The 22,466-nt window shown below is 59.5% G+C and overlaps 2 protein-coding genes across 11 annotated transcripts in view; one reads left to right on the top strand and one right to left on the bottom strand.

Annotated features, from left to right (window-relative positions):
- Positions 1–718: 718 nt before the first annotated feature.
- Positions 719–14,550, top strand: Caskin2 (CASK interacting protein 2). 3 transcript variants are annotated; one of them, XM_042702565.1, is made up of 20 exons: positions 719–801; positions 1,985–2,474; positions 6,745–6,796; positions 7,320–7,417; positions 7,767–7,912; positions 8,020–8,115; positions 8,202–8,332; positions 8,467–8,575; positions 8,893–9,001; positions 9,151–9,245; positions 9,897–10,158; positions 10,259–10,380; positions 10,469–10,529; positions 10,651–10,739; positions 10,907–11,017; positions 11,098–11,199; positions 11,310–11,448; positions 11,542–13,020; positions 13,138–13,363; positions 13,633–14,550. In XM_042702565.1, the coding sequence occupies exons 2-20, from the start codon at positions 2,381–2,383 to the stop codon at positions 13,721–13,723; spliced, it is 3,612 nt and encodes a 1,203-aa protein (XP_042558499.1). In that variant the 5' UTR covers positions 719–801; positions 1,985–2,380; the 3' UTR covers positions 13,724–14,550. The 3 variants fall into 3 exon arrangements, with proteins under 3 accessions (XP_042558499.1, XP_042558497.1, XP_042558498.1); XM_042702563.1 differs by having other exon boundaries at positions 7,737–7,912; XM_042702564.1 differs by lacking the exon at positions 719–801 and adding an exon at positions 1,212–1,262 and having other exon boundaries at positions 7,737–7,912.
- A 93-nt stretch (positions 14,551–14,643) lies between these two features.
- Tmem94 (transmembrane protein 94) overlaps positions 14,644–22,466 on the bottom strand; it is a 41,065-nt gene continuing 33,242 nt past the window's right edge. For all 8 annotated transcript variants that reach the window (XM_042702558.1, XM_042702554.1, XM_042702559.1 and 5 more), the window contains 17 exons: positions 22,282–22,455; positions 21,810–21,912; positions 21,512–21,729; positions 19,955–20,136; positions 19,726–19,864; positions 19,358–19,473; positions 19,126–19,225; positions 18,651–18,759; positions 18,285–18,474; positions 17,672–17,749; positions 17,287–17,372; positions 17,027–17,108; positions 16,590–16,738; positions 16,407–16,501; positions 16,213–16,306; positions 15,627–15,797; positions 14,644–15,520 (listed from right to left, as the gene is read on the bottom strand). In XM_042702558.1, coding sequence (XP_042558492.1) covers positions 15,448–15,520; positions 15,627–15,797; positions 16,213–16,306; positions 16,407–16,501; positions 16,590–16,738; positions 17,027–17,108; positions 17,287–17,372; positions 17,672–17,749; positions 18,285–18,474; positions 18,651–18,759; positions 19,126–19,225; positions 19,358–19,473; positions 19,726–19,864; positions 19,955–20,136; positions 21,512–21,729; positions 21,810–21,912; positions 22,282–22,455 — 2,159 coding nt within the window. In that variant the 3' untranslated portion in view covers positions 14,644–15,447. The remainder of the gene's footprint in view (positions 15,521–15,626; positions 15,798–16,212; positions 16,307–16,406; positions 16,502–16,589; positions 16,739–17,026; positions 17,109–17,286; positions 17,373–17,671; positions 17,750–18,284; positions 18,475–18,650; positions 18,760–19,125; positions 19,226–19,357; positions 19,474–19,725; positions 19,865–19,954; positions 20,137–21,511; positions 21,730–21,809; positions 21,913–22,281; positions 22,456–22,466) is intronic.

The raw sequence follows: 22,466 nt of genomic DNA, 5'->3' as shown, positions 1-22,466 counted from the left end.
GGGGAGGCTTGAGCCCCTTGCGAGGGGCTCTGAAGCCGGGTTTGGAGGGCCAGGCCGAGGGTGGGAGGCGCTGTCCGCCCCTCGTTGGTGCTGAAGCGCCACCCCAGGCTCCGACAGCACCTCCTCGAGGCTGGGGTCCCTGCCGCGGAACCCTGGGCCGCTCCCGCACTGTCCACTAGGTGGCAGCATTGCCTCGGTCAGCCGCTTCGGCCGGGGCAACTGGCGGCGGGCGGAGGTCGCTGCCGGAGTCCCGGCAGGGGCGAAGGCCGAGAGGAACGGGTTCCCAGAGGGGTCCCCCGAGTCTCGGCTGCCCAAACCCTTCACCACGCTTTCCTTCCACTCATTCATGTCCATCGTATCTCGTCCTTCCGTCCACACTCCAAAGCCCCAGTTTTCCGGGGTTCCAAACCTGGACGCAGCGCGGCAAACACCATGCTCCTTTCTCCACCCCCTCCCCTGCCCCGCCTCTCGTTACCCTAAGCCGCTGGGATTCACCTGTGCGCATGCGCGGATCCAGCTATGCCCGGAGTCCAAACTGGCGCGGGCGGGGGCGGGGCCTGGCGCGGATGGGGGCGGGGCCGCGGGCGCTGACTGGCAGCCGGGCCGCTCGGCCGGGACGGGGCCTGGCGCCCGATCCGGAGGGAGGGGAGGGGGAGGGGCGGGATTTCCTGCGGGAGGCGCAGAGCCGGCCTTGGAAAAGGAGGAGCCGGAGGAGAAAGGGGGGGGGCTGTGGGAGCCAGCGTCCCGAGTGCCAGGGACACAGCAGGACCAGCCGGACCCCCGGCGGGGCGGCCGGGGAAGGTGAGACGGAGCGGGCCGGGGCTGATCTGGGGATCAGCACCTTTGGAACAGGCGCAAACTAACTTTTTCTCTTTCCTGCGGGGTCGGCGGGATCGCCTCCATCTCTCCGTCCCTTCCGCCCTCTTCGCGCCCCCTTCTCATCCTCCAGCCTCGACGCCTCGGGCTCTGGGCCCGCTCGGTGCCCCCCCCCGCCTTCTCCCGCCGCTTTGTTCCCGGGGTCGTCCCGGGCTGGGCTCGGCTGGGGGTGGGGGGGTGCGCGGCATTCCGAGGGGCGGGGGGCGCTGCCGGGGCGCCCTCCCCCGGGCCGGCGGCCGGCGCGCTGCGCCCTCGGGGCTGGGCTGGGGACCCTGGGGGTGCGGGTGGGAGGGGACGTGAAGAGCTCCCCGCCAGGGCTGCGGGCCTGCACGGCGCTCGTGCCATAAGACTCTTGGCAACACATTCGCCGCCACCGAGGAACTGACGTAAGCCCTTCTGCAGTGAAGGCGAAGGGTCTGGGCTTCGGGTTCAGGCTTGGACCGTTGGCCAGCCGTGCCCCCCCCCCCCGCTCTTGTCTTCTCTGCCCTCTGTCCAGCTGCTTCCTCGACCTCCCCACACGCACACAAGGGGGTGAGGAGGGTCAGCAACAGGTGCTGTAGAAGCGTCTCTGTCCGACAGGCAGAAATGGGGGGGGGAGGGGAGACAAACTCCCCAGTCCACCACCTTCTGAAGTTCCTAAAGAGCCCCAGGGCTTGGACATCCAGCTATTAAAGCTAAGTCTAGGTAGGGTGGAGGCTGGGGGTGGGTGGGAGGGCAGGCAGCTTGGACAGGGAGTGACCTCCCCCCCCCATCAGTCTGCCTGTGCCACCCGCCTATGCCCCACCTCCTGGTTTGCCAGTTGTCTGTGGGTGTTGGTGCCTTGGGCTGTGGAGAATGGGCTGCTGGCCCGTCCTGCCCCAGTGTACTGAGCTCCCAAGGCCCCTCCTGCTCAAGGTTGAGGTGCTGCCCGGTGCCCTAGGGGCACAGTGACTCACCTTCCTGCTCCAGAAACGCCACCTCCCCCCCCACACATACTCCTCTCAGTCACAGTGGTTTCCCTCCTCCCTCTTGGGGACCCTCTGTGACTCCAAGGCCAGCCAGGGCGGCCGAGGGCTCCTGGAGGTCCTGTTGCGCTCACCTCTGTGTCTTGTTTCTGGGTCTCTTGCAGGCTATTGGCACAGCCACAACGTCTATTCCAGACCCCTCCACACCTGTCCACCACTGTCACCTGAGGCCCAAGGGAATGCTGGCTGCTCTCTGTGCTCCTGAGTCAGGCTGGAAAGATTGGCGGGCTCAGCCCTGGCCTGTCGCAGGGTTGTCAGAAGCTGCAGGCTGATCCCTGTGCCGATTTCCACACAGCCTCCACCCCCTCAGACCCTGGCTTTCCCGCTGGAGGGAATATCATCAGCGCCTGACAAGGAGCCACTGGCTGGGACACCAGACGTGCTCCCTTAGGACCTGGGGCCCTCAAGGGGCTGAAGTATGGTGCACTGACGCCTCTGTTGGACTTGTCTCCCTGCCTCTCCTTGGATTCCTGAGTTCTGAGCCCAGCCCAGGGGCCACTATGGGTCGGGAGCAGGACCTGATCCTTGCTGTCAAGAATGGGGATGTAACCTGTGTCCAGAAATTGGTGGCCAAGGTCAAAGCTGCAAAGACAAGTGAGTATTTGGTAACATGACCATCTCAGGATGCCTCTGAGCAGGGGGGTGGGGGGGGTCTCTGTGATCTGTCCTTCTTTATGTCTGGACAAGAAGTAGCTCTGTGTAGGCCCTTAGGATGTGTCACCAGGCACGTCACTCAAGCTCCCTGGATCAGTGTCCATGCCTGGGAGTCGGGTGAAGTATATTCATTCAAGACTTTACTGTGCACTTAGCAAGGCTAAGTCCTGAGCCAGAGCAGTGAACAAAAGAGACCAAACTTTCAGCTCCTGTGGCATTTCCTGCTAGTAGGTAGCTTTTCAGATGAGTGCCATGTTAGTTTGGGCTGTGTGTTAGGAAAAGCTGACTAGCTACCATATTCCCTAAACCCCTCTGCACACATCCACCGGAGCAGCTCTGTGTTTATTTCTGAGCCTAATGGGGGATGTCTGTGAGATATATTTTTTAAAGAGTCTTTAAAAAAAAAAATCAACATTATCTGAATATTTGCTAAAGCTCCTTTACCTCGACTTACCTGCTACTGATCTTGTAAGAGTGTGTGACCAAAACTAATTTATTTTTTATTTTTTGGTACCATTACAAGGGCTTGAAGTTAGGGACTAAGTGCTACGTCCCTTAGCCTTTTTACTCAAGGATGGCACTCTACCACTTGAGCCATAGCCCCGGCTTTACGGGGTTAATAAGAGTCTCACAGACTTTCCTGCCCAGGCTGGCTTCAAACCCTGATCGTCAGATCTCAGACTTCTGAGTAACAAAGATTACAGACATGAGCACCAGTGTCCAGCTAAAGCTCATTTCTGAAGGTTTGTATAGCCTGGAGCTCTAGTCCTGATGGGGCCGTAGGGGCTGGATATGTAGATGGCCACTCCTGAGTCCCAGCTCTTTGGTTTCTCTGTGGTGAGAGACTTCTGGGCTTCAGGGCCAGCTCTCTGGGTCCCTTCAGATCTCAGCCCAGTAGCGGCTTCCTGCCACAGACTGGACTGGAAAGGAGTTTCCTGGAGGGAAGGGTCTTCTCTGAAGCACTGGGGCTCTCGCCCCAAGGGACGCCTGGGCCCTGTCCACAGGAGAAAGCCCTAGGCTACCAGGAGACATCTTATTATCCCTGCCCACACCCTGGCATGTGGGTGCCAGAAGGAAAGACGTTAATGGCGTGCACCCACCTGCATAGCAGGGTGGAAACCGGGGCATGAGAGCTGGTATGGTGGCCCGGTGCCCTGGGGACGTGGATGAGAGTGAGCAGGCTTACAGGTCCCCAGGGAGACCCCCCTCTCCCCCTCACCTCTGTTGGTTTTGGCGACCTGCCCAGTGGGGCCTTGGTGTCACTGCTGCTGGCCTCACAGCCCTGGGGCTTCAAAGTGAGGCCCACGAGAGGGTAGTAAGAGGGGCCAGAGGCTCATGGTGGGAGGCTCACAGCCGGGCTCTCAGGCTCTAAGAAGGTGTCTGGTCCTGGTAAGAAATGTCCCTGGGGGAAGAGGTCCCTTCCTTCCCCTAGGCCGAGGCGAGGCAGGTGTGGGTGAAGCGTTGGGTGACAGGCCCGGGTCTCCTTGCAAGGCGCTGGGACTGTGCCTTCCCTCCTCATCCTCTGAGGAACTGGAGAAACTGGTGACCAAAAGTGAAATCACAAGGTGACCTTCGCAGATCTGACCTTTTAGGAAAGGCTGCCAGGCACCAGTGGCTCACGCCTGTCATCCTAGCTACTCAGGAGGCTGAGATCTGAGGATCACAGTTCAAAGCCAGCCCGGGCAGGAAAGACCATGAACCTCTTATCTCCAATAAAAACCACCAGAAAGGGGCTGTGGCTCAAGTGGTAGAGCACTAGCCTTGAGCTAAATTGCTGAGGGACAGTGCCCAGCCCCAGAGTTCAAGCTCCATGACCACCACCGACAACAACAACAAAGAAATGCTATGATCCCCTAACTTACCTCTGAGCTAGGTGTTTCTATATTCTTTACACTGCTAAGGAAAATGATATTCAGAGAGGGTTAGTGACTTGTTGAAGGTCACACAGCCATTGATCTGATAAACCTGTGCCGAGGTACCCCCTCTCCCCCCCCCCCTGCCCCCCATGCTAAGCACTGCTTTCTGTCATAGCGGAATGGCCTGGGGATTGTTCTAAAAAATGGACCCTCTCCAAATTAAAATCAGTAGAAATGGCCCGAGACTCTGCAAATCAGATCACTTTCCAGTTGATTGGAATGCAGCTTTCAAAGGGCTGCAGGGAACTCCTCAGAGAGGCAAAGGAAACTGCTGGAAGGGAAGCATCAGGGCTCCCCCTTTTTCTTCCTATGGGATGGCTAGAACTTTCTGGCTATGCAAAGGGAGCTGTGGGAAAGGTGCTCCTTTGGGCTCCTCCATGAGATAATCCCCCCCTCCACCCACCTCCCGCCCCCCCCCCCCCCAATATGATCAATTCCATCCAGATCCAGGTCTTCTTTGGAGAGCAGGTGGCCGGGAAGGGAGGGGTGTGGTGGGCCTGGCCTCGCCTCTTCCCCTTGCCCTTCTCCAGCCCCTTTTGCTGAGGTCCTTTTCTGGCCAGAGGAAACACGGTGGGCTGGGGTGGCCAGCTGAGCTCACATCCTCTACTTGAGCCTAAGTCCGGGGAGTGACCCTTCCACTCCCAGAGCGGGGCTGGGAAAGAAGCCCTGCTATAAGCGGAAGTGCCAGGAGCCACTGCCAGCAACCAGGACCCTCCACCCTCCCTCCCTCCCGCCAGGGTCCCCAGCCTAATCATTTGGGGCCTGCCCCCCACCACCTTTCCGGTCATTGTTCTGTAAAGAACGGAGCCACCCAGCCTGGCCCTCCTCCTGTTCCTGTGTCCCTCCTGTCACATTGTCCTGCCCCTCCCCGGAGGAGCCACATCCCGCCACCCAGCTACCCCATCCCAGACGGCGCAGGCTGGCAGGCCAGTGGGAAGGGTGGACTGGCTGAAGGACACTGTGTCTCTTTCCTGCCGACTTCATTGTCTTCTCTGAAGTTGAAAGAGACACCGGGACAGCCAGAGTCACACAGCCAGTTGAGCCAGGCATTACCTGCCTCTTGCCCCTGTCCTAAGTGGTTGAGTGACAAGGACTTTCCAAAGGGGCTAGAGGAGGCCTGGGAGGGCTGCGTTGCCTCCCAGTGGCCTCCGCCCCTTGCTCTTCTGTCCCTTCTTGCCTCCATGTTTACCTTTGTGTGGTGGAGTCCTTTCAGTGCAGCCCTACCTGTAGCCGTCCCTTCCCTGCACGTCCCCTGCTCCCTTCTGCGAGGCTGGTCCCTCCCTGCTGGAATGAGGCCCTGCCTTGCCCAGGCCGCTGGGCTATTCAGAGGCCCATTAGGGCCTGGGGGGCAGGCCCAGACCAGCATGCTTGGCACCCTGCCCAGCTTGGGTTGAACTAGACCCCCTCCTTCCCAGTGGGGTGGGTTCCAGCAGAAGGCAGGGGGTGCCTGGAACAGGCCTCCCTCGTTCCCTCCCCAACACTTCAAGGCTTGCTGCCTCTGGAAGCAGTGCCAGTTCTTTTGCCCAGGTCTGGGACGAGCAAGCCCAGCCTGTGGGCACCAAGTGAGAGGGTGCTTCCCGGGCAGGCTGAGACCCACCGAAATCCAAGGTGGGCCTTAGAGGGACCTGCCGGTTCTTACCAGAGGGGAACGTAGCACTTGCTAATGAGGAGTGTTAAATTGTTGACAGCTGCCATCTTCTGCACGCAAAGGACAGCCTCACGATCCTCCTCTTTCACAGAGCCCACCACTGCCTGCGTTCACGGGGCCAGCACAGGCGGAGCCCAAGGCTAGTGTGAGCCGGTCTGATAACGTACTGCCCACGAGGCTCCAGGATGCCTCAGGACTGGGGTTTGTGGTCCACAAGCTCAGCCCTGGCATCTCTCCTCCCTTTGATTATCCAGTGCCTTGCTACCTTCTCTCCCTGCCTGTGCCCCTTGGCCTACGAGGACAATGTGACTCCGCTTCCTAGCCCGTTCAGGCAGGAATGCTAACCATGCACCCCGTGGGCCTGTCTGATGAAGGCACATCATGCCAGTGCCCCCTCCCGCCCCCTTTGGCTCTATAAACACGCTAGGCTGGGCCCTGGAGAAGCCAGGTCATTGCTGCTAAGGCTCCTTGCGCTACCTACCCTGGAGCCACAGGCACCTGGAAAGGACCATGGGGCAGGGTCTTTTTTGTATGCTGAGAGGTCAGCTGGGTTCTGGGAGGTGAGGTGGAGGGTGTGCCAAGTAGGGGTGCAAGTGAGACCCGGTGGTCATTTGTGCCCTGATCCCTACCTCCCCGCAATCCCTAGAGCTCCTTGGCTCCACGAAGAGGCTCAATGTCAACTACCAGGATGCCGATGGGTGAGTACCTGCTGCTGGGGGCCCAGAGTCCAGGGGAGGGGCTGCAGGGATGGGTCCTGGGGCTCAGATTCCTTCCTCCCTCTCTCTCAGTCTTGGGCCCCTGCAGTCTATTTGTGGAGAGCTCTGGGTCCTGCTGGAGGGAAAGAGGGCTTGCACCCACCTGCCCGTGGAGTTCACCCCAATTGAGGGGAAGGGCCCCCTTGGATCGGATTCCTCCTGGGCCCCTTTTCTCCCTGGAGGGTAGGAGCCTGCAGGCGCCTGCTCCCACGGCCCCCTCCCCTAGCTGGCTGGGGGGGGGGATGCCAGACAAACAGGCCTCTCAGCCCAGACACTGAGCCCTTTCATGCAGTGACCAGGCTGCTGTGCGCTCCCACGGCAGGGCTGGCAGGCGTGGGGGGCAAGGAACCCATCCCTGCCAGCCCCCAGAATGAGTTTGGGTATGGAAGACTAAGACTTGGGGGGTGGGAGATTGCTCACTGACACCCTCTACTTTGTCGATCTCCCCCCCCACAACCCATGCCAGATTCTCTGCTCTCCATCATGCTGCCTTGGGGGGCAGTTTGGAGCTCATAGCCTTGCTTCTGGAGGCTCAGGCCACTGTAGACATCAAGGACAGCAATGGTGAGCCCCCCATGTGACCCCAACCCACACCTGTGACCGGAGCTTGCTCCAATGAGGTACACAAGCAGTGCTAGATGCTCCTGTGGCTTGCAGATGGCTTTGCCTCTCGAATCGTCCCGGCCATCTAGGTAGCAGGTGGTCCTGCTTTCCTGACATGTACCCATAACGGGTACAGCAAGACCCTGGCTCTGCCCCCATAGAGCTGGACCTCTTTCTGATCAAAGCTGGGTAACGCTAGCATCGCTTTGGGGCTGTCTCCACGCAATCAGAATGGCTCCATACACTGCTTAGGCCCCGCCCCTCCCCAACACTGTCCCAGGACCTCCCTTGGATCCCATTCTCCTGTCAGGAATGCGTCCACTGCACTACGCGGCCTGGCAGGGCCGGCTAGAGCCTGTGAGGCTGCTGCTCCGGGCCTCTGCGGCTGTCAACGCAGCCTCGCTGGACGGCCAGATCCCTCTGCACCTAGCTGCACAGTACGGACACTACGAGGTGGTATGTGAACCCGCCTGTGGGGGGGCCCTAGGGCAGGGAAACTGGGGAGGGGGGCTCTGGAAGCCAGCAGATCTCCTCACTTGGCTCTTCCCCACTCCCACCCCTAGTCAGAGATGCTCCTCCAACATCAGTCCAACCCATGCCTGGTCAACAAAGCTAAGAAGACACCCCTGGATCTGGCCTGTGAATTTGGTCGGCTCAAGGTGAGGTCTGTGGTGGTCGGGATGCTGGATGTCATTTGTGGGGTCTCGGTAGGAGGCGCTAACTGGGTGCTATGTGTTGCCTGCAGGTGGCCCAGCTTCTGCTCAACAGCCACTTATGTGTGGCGCTGCTGGAAGGTGAGGCCAAGGATCCGTGTGACCCCAATTACACCACACCCCTGCACTTGGCTGCCAAGAACGGCCATCGAGAAGTCATCAGGTATCCTGAGGGAGCCCCCTTCCTCACCCCCCTCCTGTGGGACAGTCGGGGCCCTCTCAATGCCTCTGTTGCTCTCAGTCTCCCCACTGGACTCCTCCCCTGCCCCATCACCCTGACTCCCCCGTCCATCACAGACAGCTCCTGAGAGCTGGAATTGAGATCAACCGCCAGACCAAGACCGGCACGGCGCTCCACGAAGCTGCACTGTACGGCAAGACCGAGGTGGTGCGGCTTCTCCTGGAGGTAGGTGTGGACACCTGGTCACTCCACAGGTGTCCCTCAAGCCTCTGCCCCTGTGCCAAGACCGGTTGGGAAGGCCCTAGTGTTTTGTATGGGCAGTGGTAGTGCTAAGGCCCTGTGGCTGGGAAACCACCCCCTCTGATCCAGATCCCAAGTCTGCTTTCTTACTACACCGTCCTTGACTCGGTCTCTGAAATTCCATGCCCGAGTGAGAGCACCCACGGCTTGGATGGTTATGAGCAGCGGCGGGGGGGGGGGGGGGGGGGGGGGGGGGGGCCACAGGCAAAGTGCTTAGTGCACACTCCTGACCCCGCCCCCAGGGAGGCGTGGACGTAAACATCCGCAACACCTATAACCAGACGGCACTGGACATCGTCAACCAGTTCACCACCTCCCAGGCCAGCAGGGAGATCAAACAGCTGCTGAGGGGTGAGTGTCTGAAGAAGCCAGCCAGAGGGACAGGAGCCGGTCAGCAAGGACTGGGGTGTGGAGGGAGCTGTGGCCCTGAGGGGATGCCCTCAGGACCTTGACCATTTAATGTCTGCTTCTCCCCCACCCCCCCCACCCCCTTCTCTTAGAGGCCTCAGGGATCCTGAAGGTCCGAGCACTCAAGGATTTCTGGAACCTCCATGATCCCACTGCTCTCAATGTCCGTGCTGGAGATGTCATCACGGTGAGACTCCGATTGGCACTGCTGTGAGAATGCAAACCATTGCTATGACTTTTTTGGGAATCTACTATGTTGCCAGGCTGTGCTGAGTCTTTCTGTGCTGAATTCTTCCCAACTCTAGGCAATGTAAATGTCACAGTCTTCGTAGTGATGACAGAGTTTGGAGGCTTATAAATGTTAGGATCAGCCAGGCGCCGGTGGCTCACGCCTGTAATCCTAACTACTCAGGAGGCTGAGATCTGAGGATCAAGGTTCAAAGCCAGCCTGAGCAGGGAAGTCCGTGACTCTTCAATTAACCACCAGAATAAACGGAAGCGGCACTGTGGCTCAAGAGGAAGAGCTCAGGGACAGCACCCAGGCCCAAAGTTTAAGGCCTCCTCCCCCCCAAAATAAAGTTAGGCTCACTTGACCAAAGTCACACACCCGTTAACAATGGGGCTGTAAATGGAACACAGGCTGTATGTGGGGGGTCCTGTCTGTCTACCCTTGTGACACCAGGGGATTAGGCTGGGTGCAGGGGCTGAACTCCAGTTGATTGGGGCATCTGAGCCCAGCTGCCTTAGGAACGATCTGGATCGGGGGGCTGGATAGACAACCCCCCCACTTGCTTGGTGTAGGGAGTGAGTGCCTGTCTGCACACTCTATCAATCACAGGTGCTTGAGCAGCACGCAGATGGCCGCTGGAAGGGCCACATCCATGAGAGCCAGAGAGGCACAGACCGTGTGGGCTACTTCCCCCCTGGCATTGTCGAGGTGGTCAGCAAGCGAGTGGGCATCCCTGTGCCCCGTGTCCCCTCCGCACCCACTCCCCTGCGCCCAGGCTTCTCCCGAACACCACAGCCTCCTGCTGATGACCCCCTGCATCCTCTGGCCTATGGCCAGCTCCCTCGGGTGGGCCTCAGCCCGGACAGTCCAGGTACGTCCTCCCAGAGTGTGGCAGTGGATACTGGCGAGTTGCCAGTCAGCTGTTGGCAACACCACTGAAGCGCTAACCACTGTGCTTCTGTTCCTTGCAGCAGGTGACAGGAATAGCGTAGGCAGCGAGGGCAGCGTGGGCAGCATCCGCAGTGCTGGCAGTGGGCAGAGTTCCGAGGGCACCAACGGCCACAGCACGGGCCTCCTTATCGAGAATGCTCAGGTAGGAGGGAGGGCTGCTGGGACCAGGGCAGGGCCCACCCCTGCTGCCAATTCTGCACCTCCTAAATGAGATCCTTCCCTGTCTCCAGCCTCTGCCCTCTGCCGGTGAGGACCAGGTGCTGCCGGGACTGCATGCCCCGCCCCTGGCAGGTGGGGAGAATGAACAGGAGAGGGTTGGCTGACAGAGCTGGCTGGCGGTGGGGAGGCTGGGGGCATGGCACCCCTCCCTTCCTTGTGCCACCTCTGAGGCCATTTCTCTCCTTCCTTGAAGACACCCTGAGCCACCACCCTCTGATTAGCCACCGCCCAGGTGAGATCTTCACCCAGGATGTGAGGCCGGAGCAGCTGCTAGAGGGGAAGGTGAGGTCTCCGCCGGGGTGGGAAGCGTGCTGAGGACCTTGTGGGGCATGGAAGGCCTTAGTGCATTCACTTATATAAGCCAGGCTACTGGGGAAGGCTGGGCCGAGGAGTGGGGCCTCCCCTTAGCCATTCAGCTCTTCCTGGCTTTCCCTTTCCCGGAACCACAGGATGCACAGGCTATTCATAACTGGCTGAGTGAGTTCCAGCTGGAGGGCTACACTGCCCACTTTCTGCAGGCCGGCTATGACGTGCCAACCATCAGTCGCATGACCCCTGAGGTAGGTGGTGCAGCTGGACCAGGGAGGGCCCAGGGGGCAGGGGCGGGGCCTGACGCCCTTGCCTTGCCCCGGCTCCGCAGGATCTGACAGCCATCGGAGTGACCAAGCCGGGCCACCGGAAGAAGATCGCCGCAGAGATCGCCCAGCTCAGTATTTCCGAGTGGCTGCCCAACTACATCCCGGTGAGCAGGGGGCCAGGGTGCGCGCTCTGGGCTCCCACCCAGGGCTGTGGCTGGGTGGCGCCCCTCCTCTGGCTGAAGAGGAGCCAGGCCTGACCACAGTGCCCCTCCAGACGGATCTGCTGGAGTGGCTGAGTGCACTGGGGCTGCCACAGTACCACAAGCAGCTGGTGAGCAGTGGCTATGACTCCATGGGGCTAGTGGCCGATCTCACCTGGGAGGAGCTGCAGGAAATCGGCGTCAACAAGTTGGGTGAGGACTGCTCTGAGCCCCTGCCATGGGCCCCTCCACGGGTGACCCTTCCCAAGACTCAGCTAACCTTGTTGCTTCTGCCCACCTCCTCAGGGCACCAGAAGAAACTCATGCTGGGTGTAAAGCGGTTGGCGGAGCTCCGGCGGGGCCTGCTGCAGGGAGAGGCCCTGGGCGAAGGCGGGCGCCGGCTGGCCCGAGGATCAGAGCTGATGACCATCGACGGGCTAGAGAATGGGGAAGGCCCAGCCATGGCCGGCCCACGCCTTCTCACCTTCCAGGGCAGTGAGCTGAGCCCGGAGCTACAGGCAGCCATGGCAGGGGGCGGCCCTGAGCCGCTCCCCCTGCCCCCGGCTCGTTCCCCCAGTCAGGAGAGCATTGGAGCACGCTCCCGGGGCTCTGGTCACTCACAGGAACAGCCTGCACCCCAGCCCAGTGCTGGTGGAGACCCCGGCACCCTACAAGAAAGGAACCTTCCAGAGGGCACAGAGAGGCCCTCTAAGCTCTGCTTCCCACCTCCTGGCCAGGGACCTGCCCCATATGTTTTTATGTACCCCCAGGTCTTGCCCTCCAGCCCAGCCCCAGGGCCACCGCCTGGTGCACCCCGGGCCTTCTCCTACCTGGCGGGGCCCCTGGCCACCCCTCCAGACCCCCCTCGCCCCAAGCGCCGGTCCCACAGCCTGAGCCGCCCTGGCCCTGCGGAGGGGGAAGCCGAGGGGGAGGCCGAGGAGCCAGTGGGCAGTGCCTTGGGCAGCTACGCCACCCTCACCCGAAGGCCAGGACGCAGCACCCTTGCCCGGACTAGTCCTAGCCCAGCCCCAGCTCGGGGGACACCACGCAGCCAGTCCTTTGCCCTCCGAGCCCGTCGCAAAGGTCCCCCGCCGCCACCCCCGAAACGCCTCAGCTCAGTTTCTGGCTCCACGGAACCCCCACCACTAGATGGGAGCCCCGGGCCGAAGGACGGCGCCACAGGGCCCCGACGGAGAACACTGAGTGAGCCGAGCGGCCCCTCCGAGCCCCCGAGTCTGCCCAGCCCCGCCGGCCCCGTGTCTGACACGGAAGAGGAGCCCAGCCCCGAGGGGACGCCTCCGTCTCGGGGGAGCTCGGGAGAAGGGCTGCCGTTCGCAGAGGAGGGAAACCTGACCATCAAGCAGCGGCCAAAGCCAGCTGGCCCCCCACCCCGAGAGACGCCTGTGCCCCCCGGCCTCCACTTCAACCTTACAGAGTCAGACACTGTCAAGCGGAGGCCCAAGTGCAGGGAGAGAGAGCCGCTGCAGACGGCCCTGTTGGCTTTTGGGGTGGCAAGTGCTACCCCTAGCCCCTCTGCCCCCCCACCTTCCCAGGCCCCCAGCGAGTCCTCCCTCTCCGAGTCCTCCAGTCCTCCCCAGCCAGAGCCCAGCAGCCTCGCCACTCAAGGAGCTCCGGTGCCTCCTCTCAGCCCTGGGACCCAGACCCCCACGGCCCCAGTGGCCTCCAGTGCTGGCCCCAGTCTGGAAAGCTCGGCCAACCACCGGCCAAATGCAGAGCCAGAGCACACAGCTGCCCCCACCGCCCTGCTCAAGGTGCCCGGAGCAGGTAGGATGCCAGGTGTTGTTGGCAGCGGCGGGCGGGGGGGTGGGGGTGGGGGTGGGGAGGGAACAGGGACAGGGTTGTGTCCCGCCAAGTCACAAGCCAGCCTTTTGGTCTCTACAGGAACAGCTCCCAAGGCTGTGTCGGTGGCCTGCACCCAGCTGGCATTTTCTGGCCCCAAGCTGGCTCCCCGGCCTGGCCCCCGCCCAGTGCCCCCGCCAAGGCCTGAGAGCACAGGAGGGGCTGTGGGTCCAGGCCGGGCCCAGCAGAGACTGGAACAGACCAGTTCATCCCTGGCAGCTGCGCTAAGGGCAGCCGAGAAGAGCATTGGTGCTGAGGAGCGAGAAGGGTAAGCTGGGTGTAGGATCGGACGCTCTGGTGGGTTCCCGGGAAGGCTGGTAGGGGCATGGCTGGCAGGGCCTCAGGCCTGGGGAAGCCCCTGGCATGATGATAGGACCCTAGGTTTTGGAGTTGCCAGATCTGACCTGCAGGGATACCTGGTAAACCTCACCAGAGGCGCACAGTTATGAACATTACAAGGTGACAGGCATGAAGGGTTTTGGGCAGTGGGCTGGTCCAAGTAGCCACGTGACCATCTGAACCTTCCCCTTGTCACAGCCCCCCTGGGACCTCTACCAAGCACATTCTGGATGACATCAGCACCATGTTCGATGCCCTGGCAGACCAGCTGGATGCCATGCTGGACTGAACGAGACTGGCCTGTGCCGCCCAGCAGTGTTCACTGTGGCTTCCAGTGTCCACTGCCTTTGGCCCAACATGGAAGAAGTCCCCAGCACCCTGGGACCAGATGGAGGGCCGGTGGGGTTGGAGTGCCCCCTTGCCCGGCAGAGACCCTCCCTGCAGCTCAAGCAGGAGCTGACTCCAGAGATGGGGCCAAGAGGGCCTGGCAGCACGGTCCAGCTGAGGGGCTTCCGCTGCCATGGTTGCACAGCCCCGCCCATGGGTCATCCAACTGGACAGCGCTGGCTCCTAGACAGGGACCCTGGAAAGAGCTTTCTCCTCCAGGAGGAGGTGGTGACAGGACTTCCGGGACACTTTCTTTCACCTCTCCCACCCCATGTTTCAAGCCCTAGCCAGGCCACCTGCCTGGCTGCTGTGGCACTCTTGAGAGGGCCAGGGAATGCTGGGGTACACCTCCCTGCAGGTGCACATGGGAGACGTGATGTAAGTACATAGTGGGGACACACCCATGTGGCGGTGGCCATGTCCTGCCAGCTCTTTTCCTGCTCCCACCATCCCACACTGGATGGCGGTGGGCCTAACAGATCCTCCGTGTCCAAACCTTCTCAACTGTACATACTATTTTTTAAGCAGAGAGAAATGCATATATTTTAAATGGGATTTATTCTATCTATTAACTGCCTGGACGATGCAGTAGGGGAAGGCCTTCAGACCTCGGCAGAGGCAGCCCTGCCACCTCAGGGCTGGAGGCTTGATGGGGTTTGCCCAGGCCTGGGCTCTGTAACCATTAACCTCTTCCGCCAACTAACGCCAATGAAAGTGTCATTCCACATAGCTGAGCTCGTGTTTCCATCTGTTGCACAGATCTCTGGGTCTCAGGGGTCTCCTCTGGGTTGTACCCTGAGGGATTCACAGCTATAGAAGAAGGAGGGAGGTGTGGGACCACCCCACCTCCCCCTCCGCGCCCCCCCCCCAGCATCCTCTCTGTGCTCACCGCCTGGGAGGAGGGGGAGCCTTATTGGCCTCATGCACCAGCCACGGGTTTTTCTTAAGCAAGTCACACGTTTTAATATAAACCAGTCTACATTCATTCCTAAAAGGCTCATTTCCAGTAAAAAATAGACACCAATAAAAACTTCTCCTGGGAGAACAGGAAACCTGGGCTGTGTCCCCCCAAGACTGACTCTCTGACTTGCTGCCAGTGGAGCACAGGCACGGGAGGGGCTCGAGGGTGAGGTGAGGGCCCACGTGTGAGAGCCCCCCACAGAGCGGGGAGGTTTCTTGGGACCACCCCCCCCCCCGGGTCTTGCCCTGGGAAGACAGGATGTGGACAGCGGGGAGGGCAAGGCAGCTCCCATCTCAGAAGATGGAGGCCCCTGCCCCTCGCTTTGAGTTTGTGCCAAAGATACCAGAGCAGAGGGTCTGGGTAAGGGGACCCTGAAGGTGAGCAGCCCACGGGGAGGGGGCAAGGATCCCTCTACCATGCCCCTGAGGTCATACATTCAAGAGTGCAAGGCCAGGGAGGAGCCAGGGAGGTCCTGTCCAGCTGAGACGGCAGCGCCTTGGCTTCTTGTGATCAGCCAGGGTCAGGAAGACAGGAAGGACTCCACCAAGCAAAGCTGGGCCTTCCACACCAGGGTACACAAGAGCAAACCTTGAAAGCGTTCATGATACCAATGCCTCAGACTCAGGGATGGATCAAGGGCAGCTGCGGCCATCACAGCCAGTGGCTCAGAAGGGAGAGTTCATGCCCAGTTTAGTTTCAAACTGCAGCTTCTGTCGCTTCTGATAGCGGACGCGGACCCTGGTGGGGCAGATCACTGCAGGTTGGTATAGACTGTTGGGCCAGGAGACGAGCAGGATGCCCACCATGGGTGGTGGATTTAGGTAACACCCCCAGCCCTGCTCACCGAATCTCATGTAGCTTCACGATCTCATTGGTGACTACCACGAGAACCAGGGACAGGCAACCCAGGAGCCACGTCAGCAGGGGCACATCTTCCAGGCCAAAGTGGACATGGCTATCCCTGTGTGTCCACAGCTGCAGGTCCACAATCGTCTGAACCACCTGACCCAGCAGCCTGCCAAAGAAGGGGGCAGCCGCATGTGAACCCCAAGTCACCTTGCTTCATCCTCTTTTATTCTTTTTCTGGTCAGTCATGGGCCTGAACTCTGCGCCTGGGCACTGTCCCTCAGCTCTTCAGCTCAAGGCTAGCGCTCTACCACTTGAGCCACAGCACCACTTCCGGTTTTCTGAGTGGTTTATTGGAGGTAAGATTCTCACGGGACTTTCTTGCCCAGGCTGGCTTTGAACCGTGATCCTCAGCTCTCAGCCTCCTGAGTGCCATGGATGACAGGCGTGAGCCACCAGCGCCTGGCTCCATCCTCTACTTTCTCAGCATGACATTAAGCTGCAGGAGGGCAGTCAGCCCTCTAGCTCTGGCTCACCCACAAGCCTGGCCCTGCCCTGTGACCCTCTCCACCAACATGACTCACACCACAGGCACGGTCACAGCCCACCAGAGGTTCGTCAGGGGACTCTTGCTCCACAAGGGTTTGGTGCGATGCACATGGGTGATAGAGATGAAGACTGGAAAATAATGGGAGCCCATGGAGTATCAGGCTTCCCACTGGTCCAGGGCCTTGTTCCCCACAGGCTGTCAGCAGCCTCTCCCAGGTGGAGCCCTTACCCGTGTGTAGGACAATCAGGGCGGCAGTGAGCTTCTGGGCCAACAGCAGCCCATTGGCGAAGTCCTCGAACCAGGCTGGAGCCCTGCCATCATTGCTGCCAAACAAAGCAACACGGCTCAGCCTCCCGAGAGGTTGTGGGGAGGTGGGCTGGGGTGGGGAGGTGGATAGTCCCCGAGATGCACCTGCGCAGCATGATGGAGGAGCAGTTGGTAAGGTTCCGGGCTTGGGCGCTGTCACAGAAGCTCTGCAGTGTAAAGCCAAAGCAGATGAGGCACGAGGTGATGGTGAGGCTGAACTTGAGCAAGAAGCAGAGCAGGAAGTAGTGCTGCGTCTGTGGGGGAAGGGAGGCTGGCTGCTCACTCTGCGGCAGCCTTGGACAGGCTCTTATGGAGTCAGTGGCCAGGCCTGAGAGGAAGGACAAACAGCAGGGACCACACTCCCAGAGAGGACTTTGTCAGCTCTTATTATTACCTCCCCAGGCCAAGTGCCAGTCCTCCCGGTCTCCCGATCTCCACAGACCCTTCCAGGTTAGGCCCCCTCCCAGCCCCGCCCCTTGGTCCTCTGTCCATCTCTCGTATTCCTCCATGAGGCCCTGGCTTGCCAGGTCTGCCTCTCTTACCTTCTTAGGAATGAACTGAAGGTTTTTTCCTGTTGCCATAGACATGATGGAGCTGTGGGGTGGTTTCCCCAGCAGAGAGATGCTGAAAAGCAAGAGTGGGTGAAGGAATGGCAACAGTTTCCACCGCCACCCAGTTCCCATAGAGGAAGCCTTCAGGGAGATGAAAGCTCCTGCACCAGAGGAGATGAGCCCTGAGCAGCCCTTCCAGAACTCGAGGCTCCTCCCACCTGCCCAGGCACAGAAGGGTGCACGGCTCTCACCTGAGCAGAGGGTAGCAAAAGCAGGACAACCACAGGATGTCTGTGGTACTCAGCAGTGGTGGCAGTTGGACCACGCAAGAAAGGAACTAGAGCAGGAAAGAACCCGGGACCCACAATTAGATTTTGGCAAATGAATACAACCTACCGACTCCAGGGCTATGTTATCCCTTTGTCTAGACAGATGCTCAACTCCTGGCTGAGAGGCACTGGGACCCGAGGGAACACTAATCTGCGCTGGAGTCACCTCTGCAAGCTCAGGGGAAGTTACAGAGACCTTGAGGGCCCCTGTGCTGTGCTGCACCCCCAATCTCCCTCCTCAGGTTCCTGTTACTTGTATGAAAGAGCAAGTAGGGAGAGGTAATACCTGCGCTTATCCCCGGCTCACCTGGATGACCACAAGGGTCAGCTGGCACTGCAGCAGGAAGAGGAAGCACTTACGGATGCCATTGGTGGCATGCCGAGCCTAGGGACCGAGAGGGACAAATTATGGCCCAGGCCTGCCTGATCTCTCAGGCCCTACAACTGACAAGCTTCAGCCAAGGGCCACATGCCATGCCTGGGGCGCTCCTGTGAGGAGGGAGCAGAGAGAAATTCAACTTCGCCGGGCGCCGGTGGCTCCCGCCTGTCATCCTAGCTACTCAGCAGGCTGAGATCTGAGGATCACGGTTCAAAACCAGCAGGGGCAGGAAAGTCTATGAGATTCTTATCCCCAATGAACCACCAGAAAACCAGAAGTGGTGCTCTGGCTCAAGCGGGAGGGTGCTTGCCTTGTGCTGAAGAGCTGAGGGACAGCGCCCAGGCCCAGAGTTCAAGCCCCAAGACCAAACCAAAAAAAAAAAAAAATGCAACTTCCTGGAGGAGCTTTACTTGCTCCTCCCACATGCAGGAAGCATGCGGTCCAGGGGTTCCAGAAGGATCCTGGGTTATAACTGCCTCCCCCCTCCCCCCTGTAGGGTGGGCCCTGTCTCCTAACCCACTCCACCCAGCCTGAGGCCCACCTGCTCGATGAGCCGGATGATGCTGATGGTCTCCTCCTGGCGGAAGGTCAGGGAGCAGGGCAGGCTGTTGAGCTGCCCTGACAGCTGCAGGGGGGAGAGGCCATCCGAGGCCTGGGCCATGCTGGTGCTGGTGGCATAGCCAAAGGTCTCCCAGGAGCAGCGAGATGGGTACAGGGGATCCAAAGCAATGCTGGGCGGGGAAGGAAAAGCTCAGCCATGAGCTATGCTCTGTGAAGACTTGTGTCTCCCACAAGACGACATCCACCCCTTGCATCCCACCACGCTCTGGTGCCTAGAACCCAGTCAGGATCAGATCGACCAGGAAACGTGCCCCCCAGCTCCACACAGGCCTGTCAGGGCCCTGACCTGACGTCGCTTTGAAGGAAGAGGCAGCCGTTCCTCAGGTTGGCAGAGCTACCCAGGCAGCAGGTAACCTCTCCGTATTCCTGCATGATCTTTATCATCTCACACATGGCTGGAGGTGGGCAAGAGGCACAAGGGTCAGGCAGGCAGAGCGCCATGTGCAGGTAGATACCAGCAGAGAGCCACAGGCCGGGGGGCGGGAGGGCAGAAGGCAATGGGAAGAGGGTCTCTCTTTAAAACAATCCCACCCCATCAATAGGAGCATATGAAAATTGAGTTCTGACTCTGGAATGGGCCTAGCTACATATCAGTTGGCTAGATTTCCCAGCACCCCTCCATCCCTTACACACCCTCCCCCCCACCCCCTCCGCCTGCTCTAGGCTCTTCCACTCCTGTGTCATTTCCCTCTCCTCTACAGCCTACAGATAATGTATGTAGCCCTAGGGAGCTCAGCAGGAGGGGTCACGGCCGCACTCACTCTCGGGGGTACAGTCAGTGAAGAGAGGCACCAGCAGGGGCACATTGTCGATGTTCTGCAGGTGGGGTCGCACCTGGTGAATGCCCCGGGGCAGCTTGGCCTGCAGGAAGCAAGCGATGACAGGGATTCCGGATGGGGACCTGGACTGTCTGTGGAACTCGCCTGCCCTACCCCTCCCTGAGCCAGCCATGGTTACAGAAGGAGCCAAGAAGGCCAGATACTGCCACTATACCCGGTTACAGTCCTCCAGGAAGCTGGGGATGTCGCTGTCTGTAGGTTGGAAGCTAATGAGGTCCGAGTGACCCTCCTCCTCCAATAGGAGGAGCCCTTCTGCATCATCCCGGGACACTGTGGAGATGAAAGCATGTTCTTCACTTGGGACCAGCTTCCTAGGGGCTTTTCCCTTGTCCTGCAGAGGACAGACACCATCCGCCTCCAGCGTCACTGTTCACCTGCCCACCTCTGCTGCTTACAGGGCACTGGGCCCTTTTCCAGAGGAGTATACATCCTGGGAAGGATGGAGGAGGCTCTTCCTAAGCTGTAGCTCCCAGGAGGGGGAAGTTCCTGCCCAGACCAACCCCCACAAGCCTTTGCTCTCACCCTGGTTCAGGTCATCATGCAGGGAGCCTGCGTGGCTGGGGCTGGAAGGGGGAATCTCAGAGCCGGGCATGTCACCATTGGGTGTGAGAGAGATGTGACAGTTCCAGCCTGTCTCCAGGCCCATCTTTTCTGCAAACACCTGTAAAAGGCAGATGACAGTACATAGACAGATCCAAAAGCCCATGGGGGAAAAGGGTCAGTGGGGAAAGATGTGGAGAGTTCTAGCCACCTTGCTTTTGAGCTCGTCCTCCAAAGAGAAGTAGACAAAGCGGATGCAGGCATTAACCAGCCCATCGATGAGGCGTACAATGTCTAGCCGGGCCTGGTACTGAGAGGACACCATGCCCATGAAGATCTGGCCGCTCAGGGCCTGCATGCAGTCTTCTTTCTCCAGCACCTCCCCGATCCCTTCTTCAGGTAGACACAAGACAAAGGCCGGCCAACACATAGCAGGACAGTGGGACATGGCCCAGCCAGGGCACCCAGGAACCAGCAGATTCCAGAGGGAAGCCCACAAGGGCCACACACACACACATTGATGCCACACCCAAAATCAGTGAGCACGTGGGCCCCAAAAGACCACACACAGCCATGCGCGCGCACCCACGCACACACACACACACACACGCAGCCAAGACACATAAAAAAGCCGACAGACACAGGAGAAAACACAATGAAAGAACTCATCAGTCAGGAGGCCATCCTGCAGAACCAGGTAGAACATGGCTCAGCAATTGCCCGGCCCTGCTCCAAGGATAGGGGGCTGGCCCCACCCTCAGCAACCACTTCCACACACAGTCTCCAGAGTTCCTAAAGCCCCAAGCGTACACACTTAAAGGGATGAGGTGGGTTCAGAGACCCACAGTTGCAGCAAGGTCTGTGACCCAAACATTTGTCTGATTCTAGTAAGGCTAATGCTGCACAGTGCATGTTGTGATAGCTTTTCAAGAAAACCCTTTTAGGGGCTGGGAAGGTGGCTCAGTGGTAAAGTGATTGCCTTGCATGCATGAGACTCTGGGTTCGATTCCTTAGCACCACATAAGCAGGAAAAGCCTGAAGTGGTGGCGCTGTGGCTAAAGTGGTAAAGTGCTAGCCTTGAGCTGAGGAGCTGAGGGACAGTGCCCAGGCCCAGAATCAGGCCCCACAACTGACAGGAAAAAAACAAAACAAAAAACCAAATGCTTCCATTCAAGTGTTTGTTTTGTGCCAGTCCTGGGGCTTGAACTCAGGGCCTGGGCACTGTCTCTGAGCTCTTTTACTCAAGGCCAGCACTCTACCACTTGAGTCACAGTTCCACTTCCAGCTTTTTGTAGTTAATTGGAGATGAGTCTCACAGATTTTTCCTGCCAGGGATAGCTTTGAACCTTGATATTCAGATCTCAGTCTCCTGAGTACCTAGGATTACAGGTATGAACCACCAGACCTAGCTTTAAAAAAACAAATGCTTTTAAGCCAGGTGCTAGTGGTTCACATCTGTAATCCTAGCTACTCAGGAGGCTGAGATCTGACAAAAAAAAAAAAAAAAAAAAAGCTTATATAGATATATATATTAAACCCCCCAAGAAACCTGTGAGAGGGGTAGAGTCTATATTTAGATGAGAAAACTGAGGCACTTCTCATATCACAGCTAAAGAGTGCCACACTGGTGACCCAGCTCCCACGTGGTGTCCCTGGCATCTTCTGCCTGACACGATGTCATGGCCGCCCGGGTCCCTCCCACTCCTGGGCTCCCTGGCCCTCCGGAGCCCCCAGCGCCGGCCCCCTATTGGACAGAAGTGCACAGTACCATCGGAGCTCCAGCTGTTGCGGCGAGCGTTCTGCTTAATGGGGACGGTGCTGGGCAGCTCACACACGGTGAAGATGCTGCTCTGGCCGGGCACCTGCACCAGCTCAATGCACTTGCCATTGAGCTGGGAGGACAGGGTGCAGTTCATCGGCTTGTAGGCAAAGGCGGAACAGTAGCCGGACAGACAGGCTCGCTGGTAGAAATCCAGCACTTTCTTTCTGCCAGGGGAACAGAGGGGACATAAGGTGAATGGTCCTGCGCTCCTCCTGACTATGGGATGGCGAAGGCCCTCACGCACCTGTCGGAACCTGAAAGGGGGTAGATGTCAGCTCCATCCCAGAAGTCCGTGCAGGCCTCCAAGACCACATCGGCTGTGCCGTGGGAGAGCATCTGCTCCGTGCCTGGTCAGGGTGAAGAGGCCACCCCATGAGACCCAAGCCAGCTCCCCATCTCTCCTCTGACCTGCAGGCCTCGAGAAGGGTACAAAGGAGCTCCTACCCACGGAGGGCCAGGCCGCCTAGTCACCAAGATGCTCTGAACCAACCCTGGGCTGGTAATGCAGGCATTTTATGTCCTGTCCTGTGGACAATCTTGTCCTCTGTGGGTCCAGTCCCCAAGACCAGTTCCTGACACACTTTGGGACCTCTATACTTCATCTGCCCTGCCCTCCCTAGAAAAAGACAAGGCAGGGCACAAACCCCACCTCCACCCCCACCCCCAAGCTTCATGAGGCTGGGCGGGACAACAGTTGGAACCGGCGCACAGCTCACTAGTGGCAGTGTCCTTGATGAAGAGGCTGATCATATGGCTGAGGGGAGGGCGCCTCTTGGTGATGCAGGAGGGCCGCCCCAGGGACGTCTCCTTCATAGTCTCGGCACTGGGGAGGCGGTAGAGTGCGAGGTGGTTTTCCTGCTTGAAGAGCTCCTTGGCTCCCGGAGTGAAGCCTGTAGACAAG

This window comes from Dipodomys spectabilis, unplaced genomic scaffold (assembly GCF_019054845.1).
Source record: "Dipodomys spectabilis isolate Male_0828 unplaced genomic scaffold, ASM1905484v1 ptg000329l, whole genome shotgun sequence".
Taxonomy (NCBI): domain Eukaryota; kingdom Metazoa; phylum Chordata; class Mammalia; order Rodentia; family Heteromyidae; genus Dipodomys; species Dipodomys spectabilis.
Note: the sequence above shows the minus strand (reverse complement) of the source record. Positions and strands in the feature narration are given on the sequence as shown.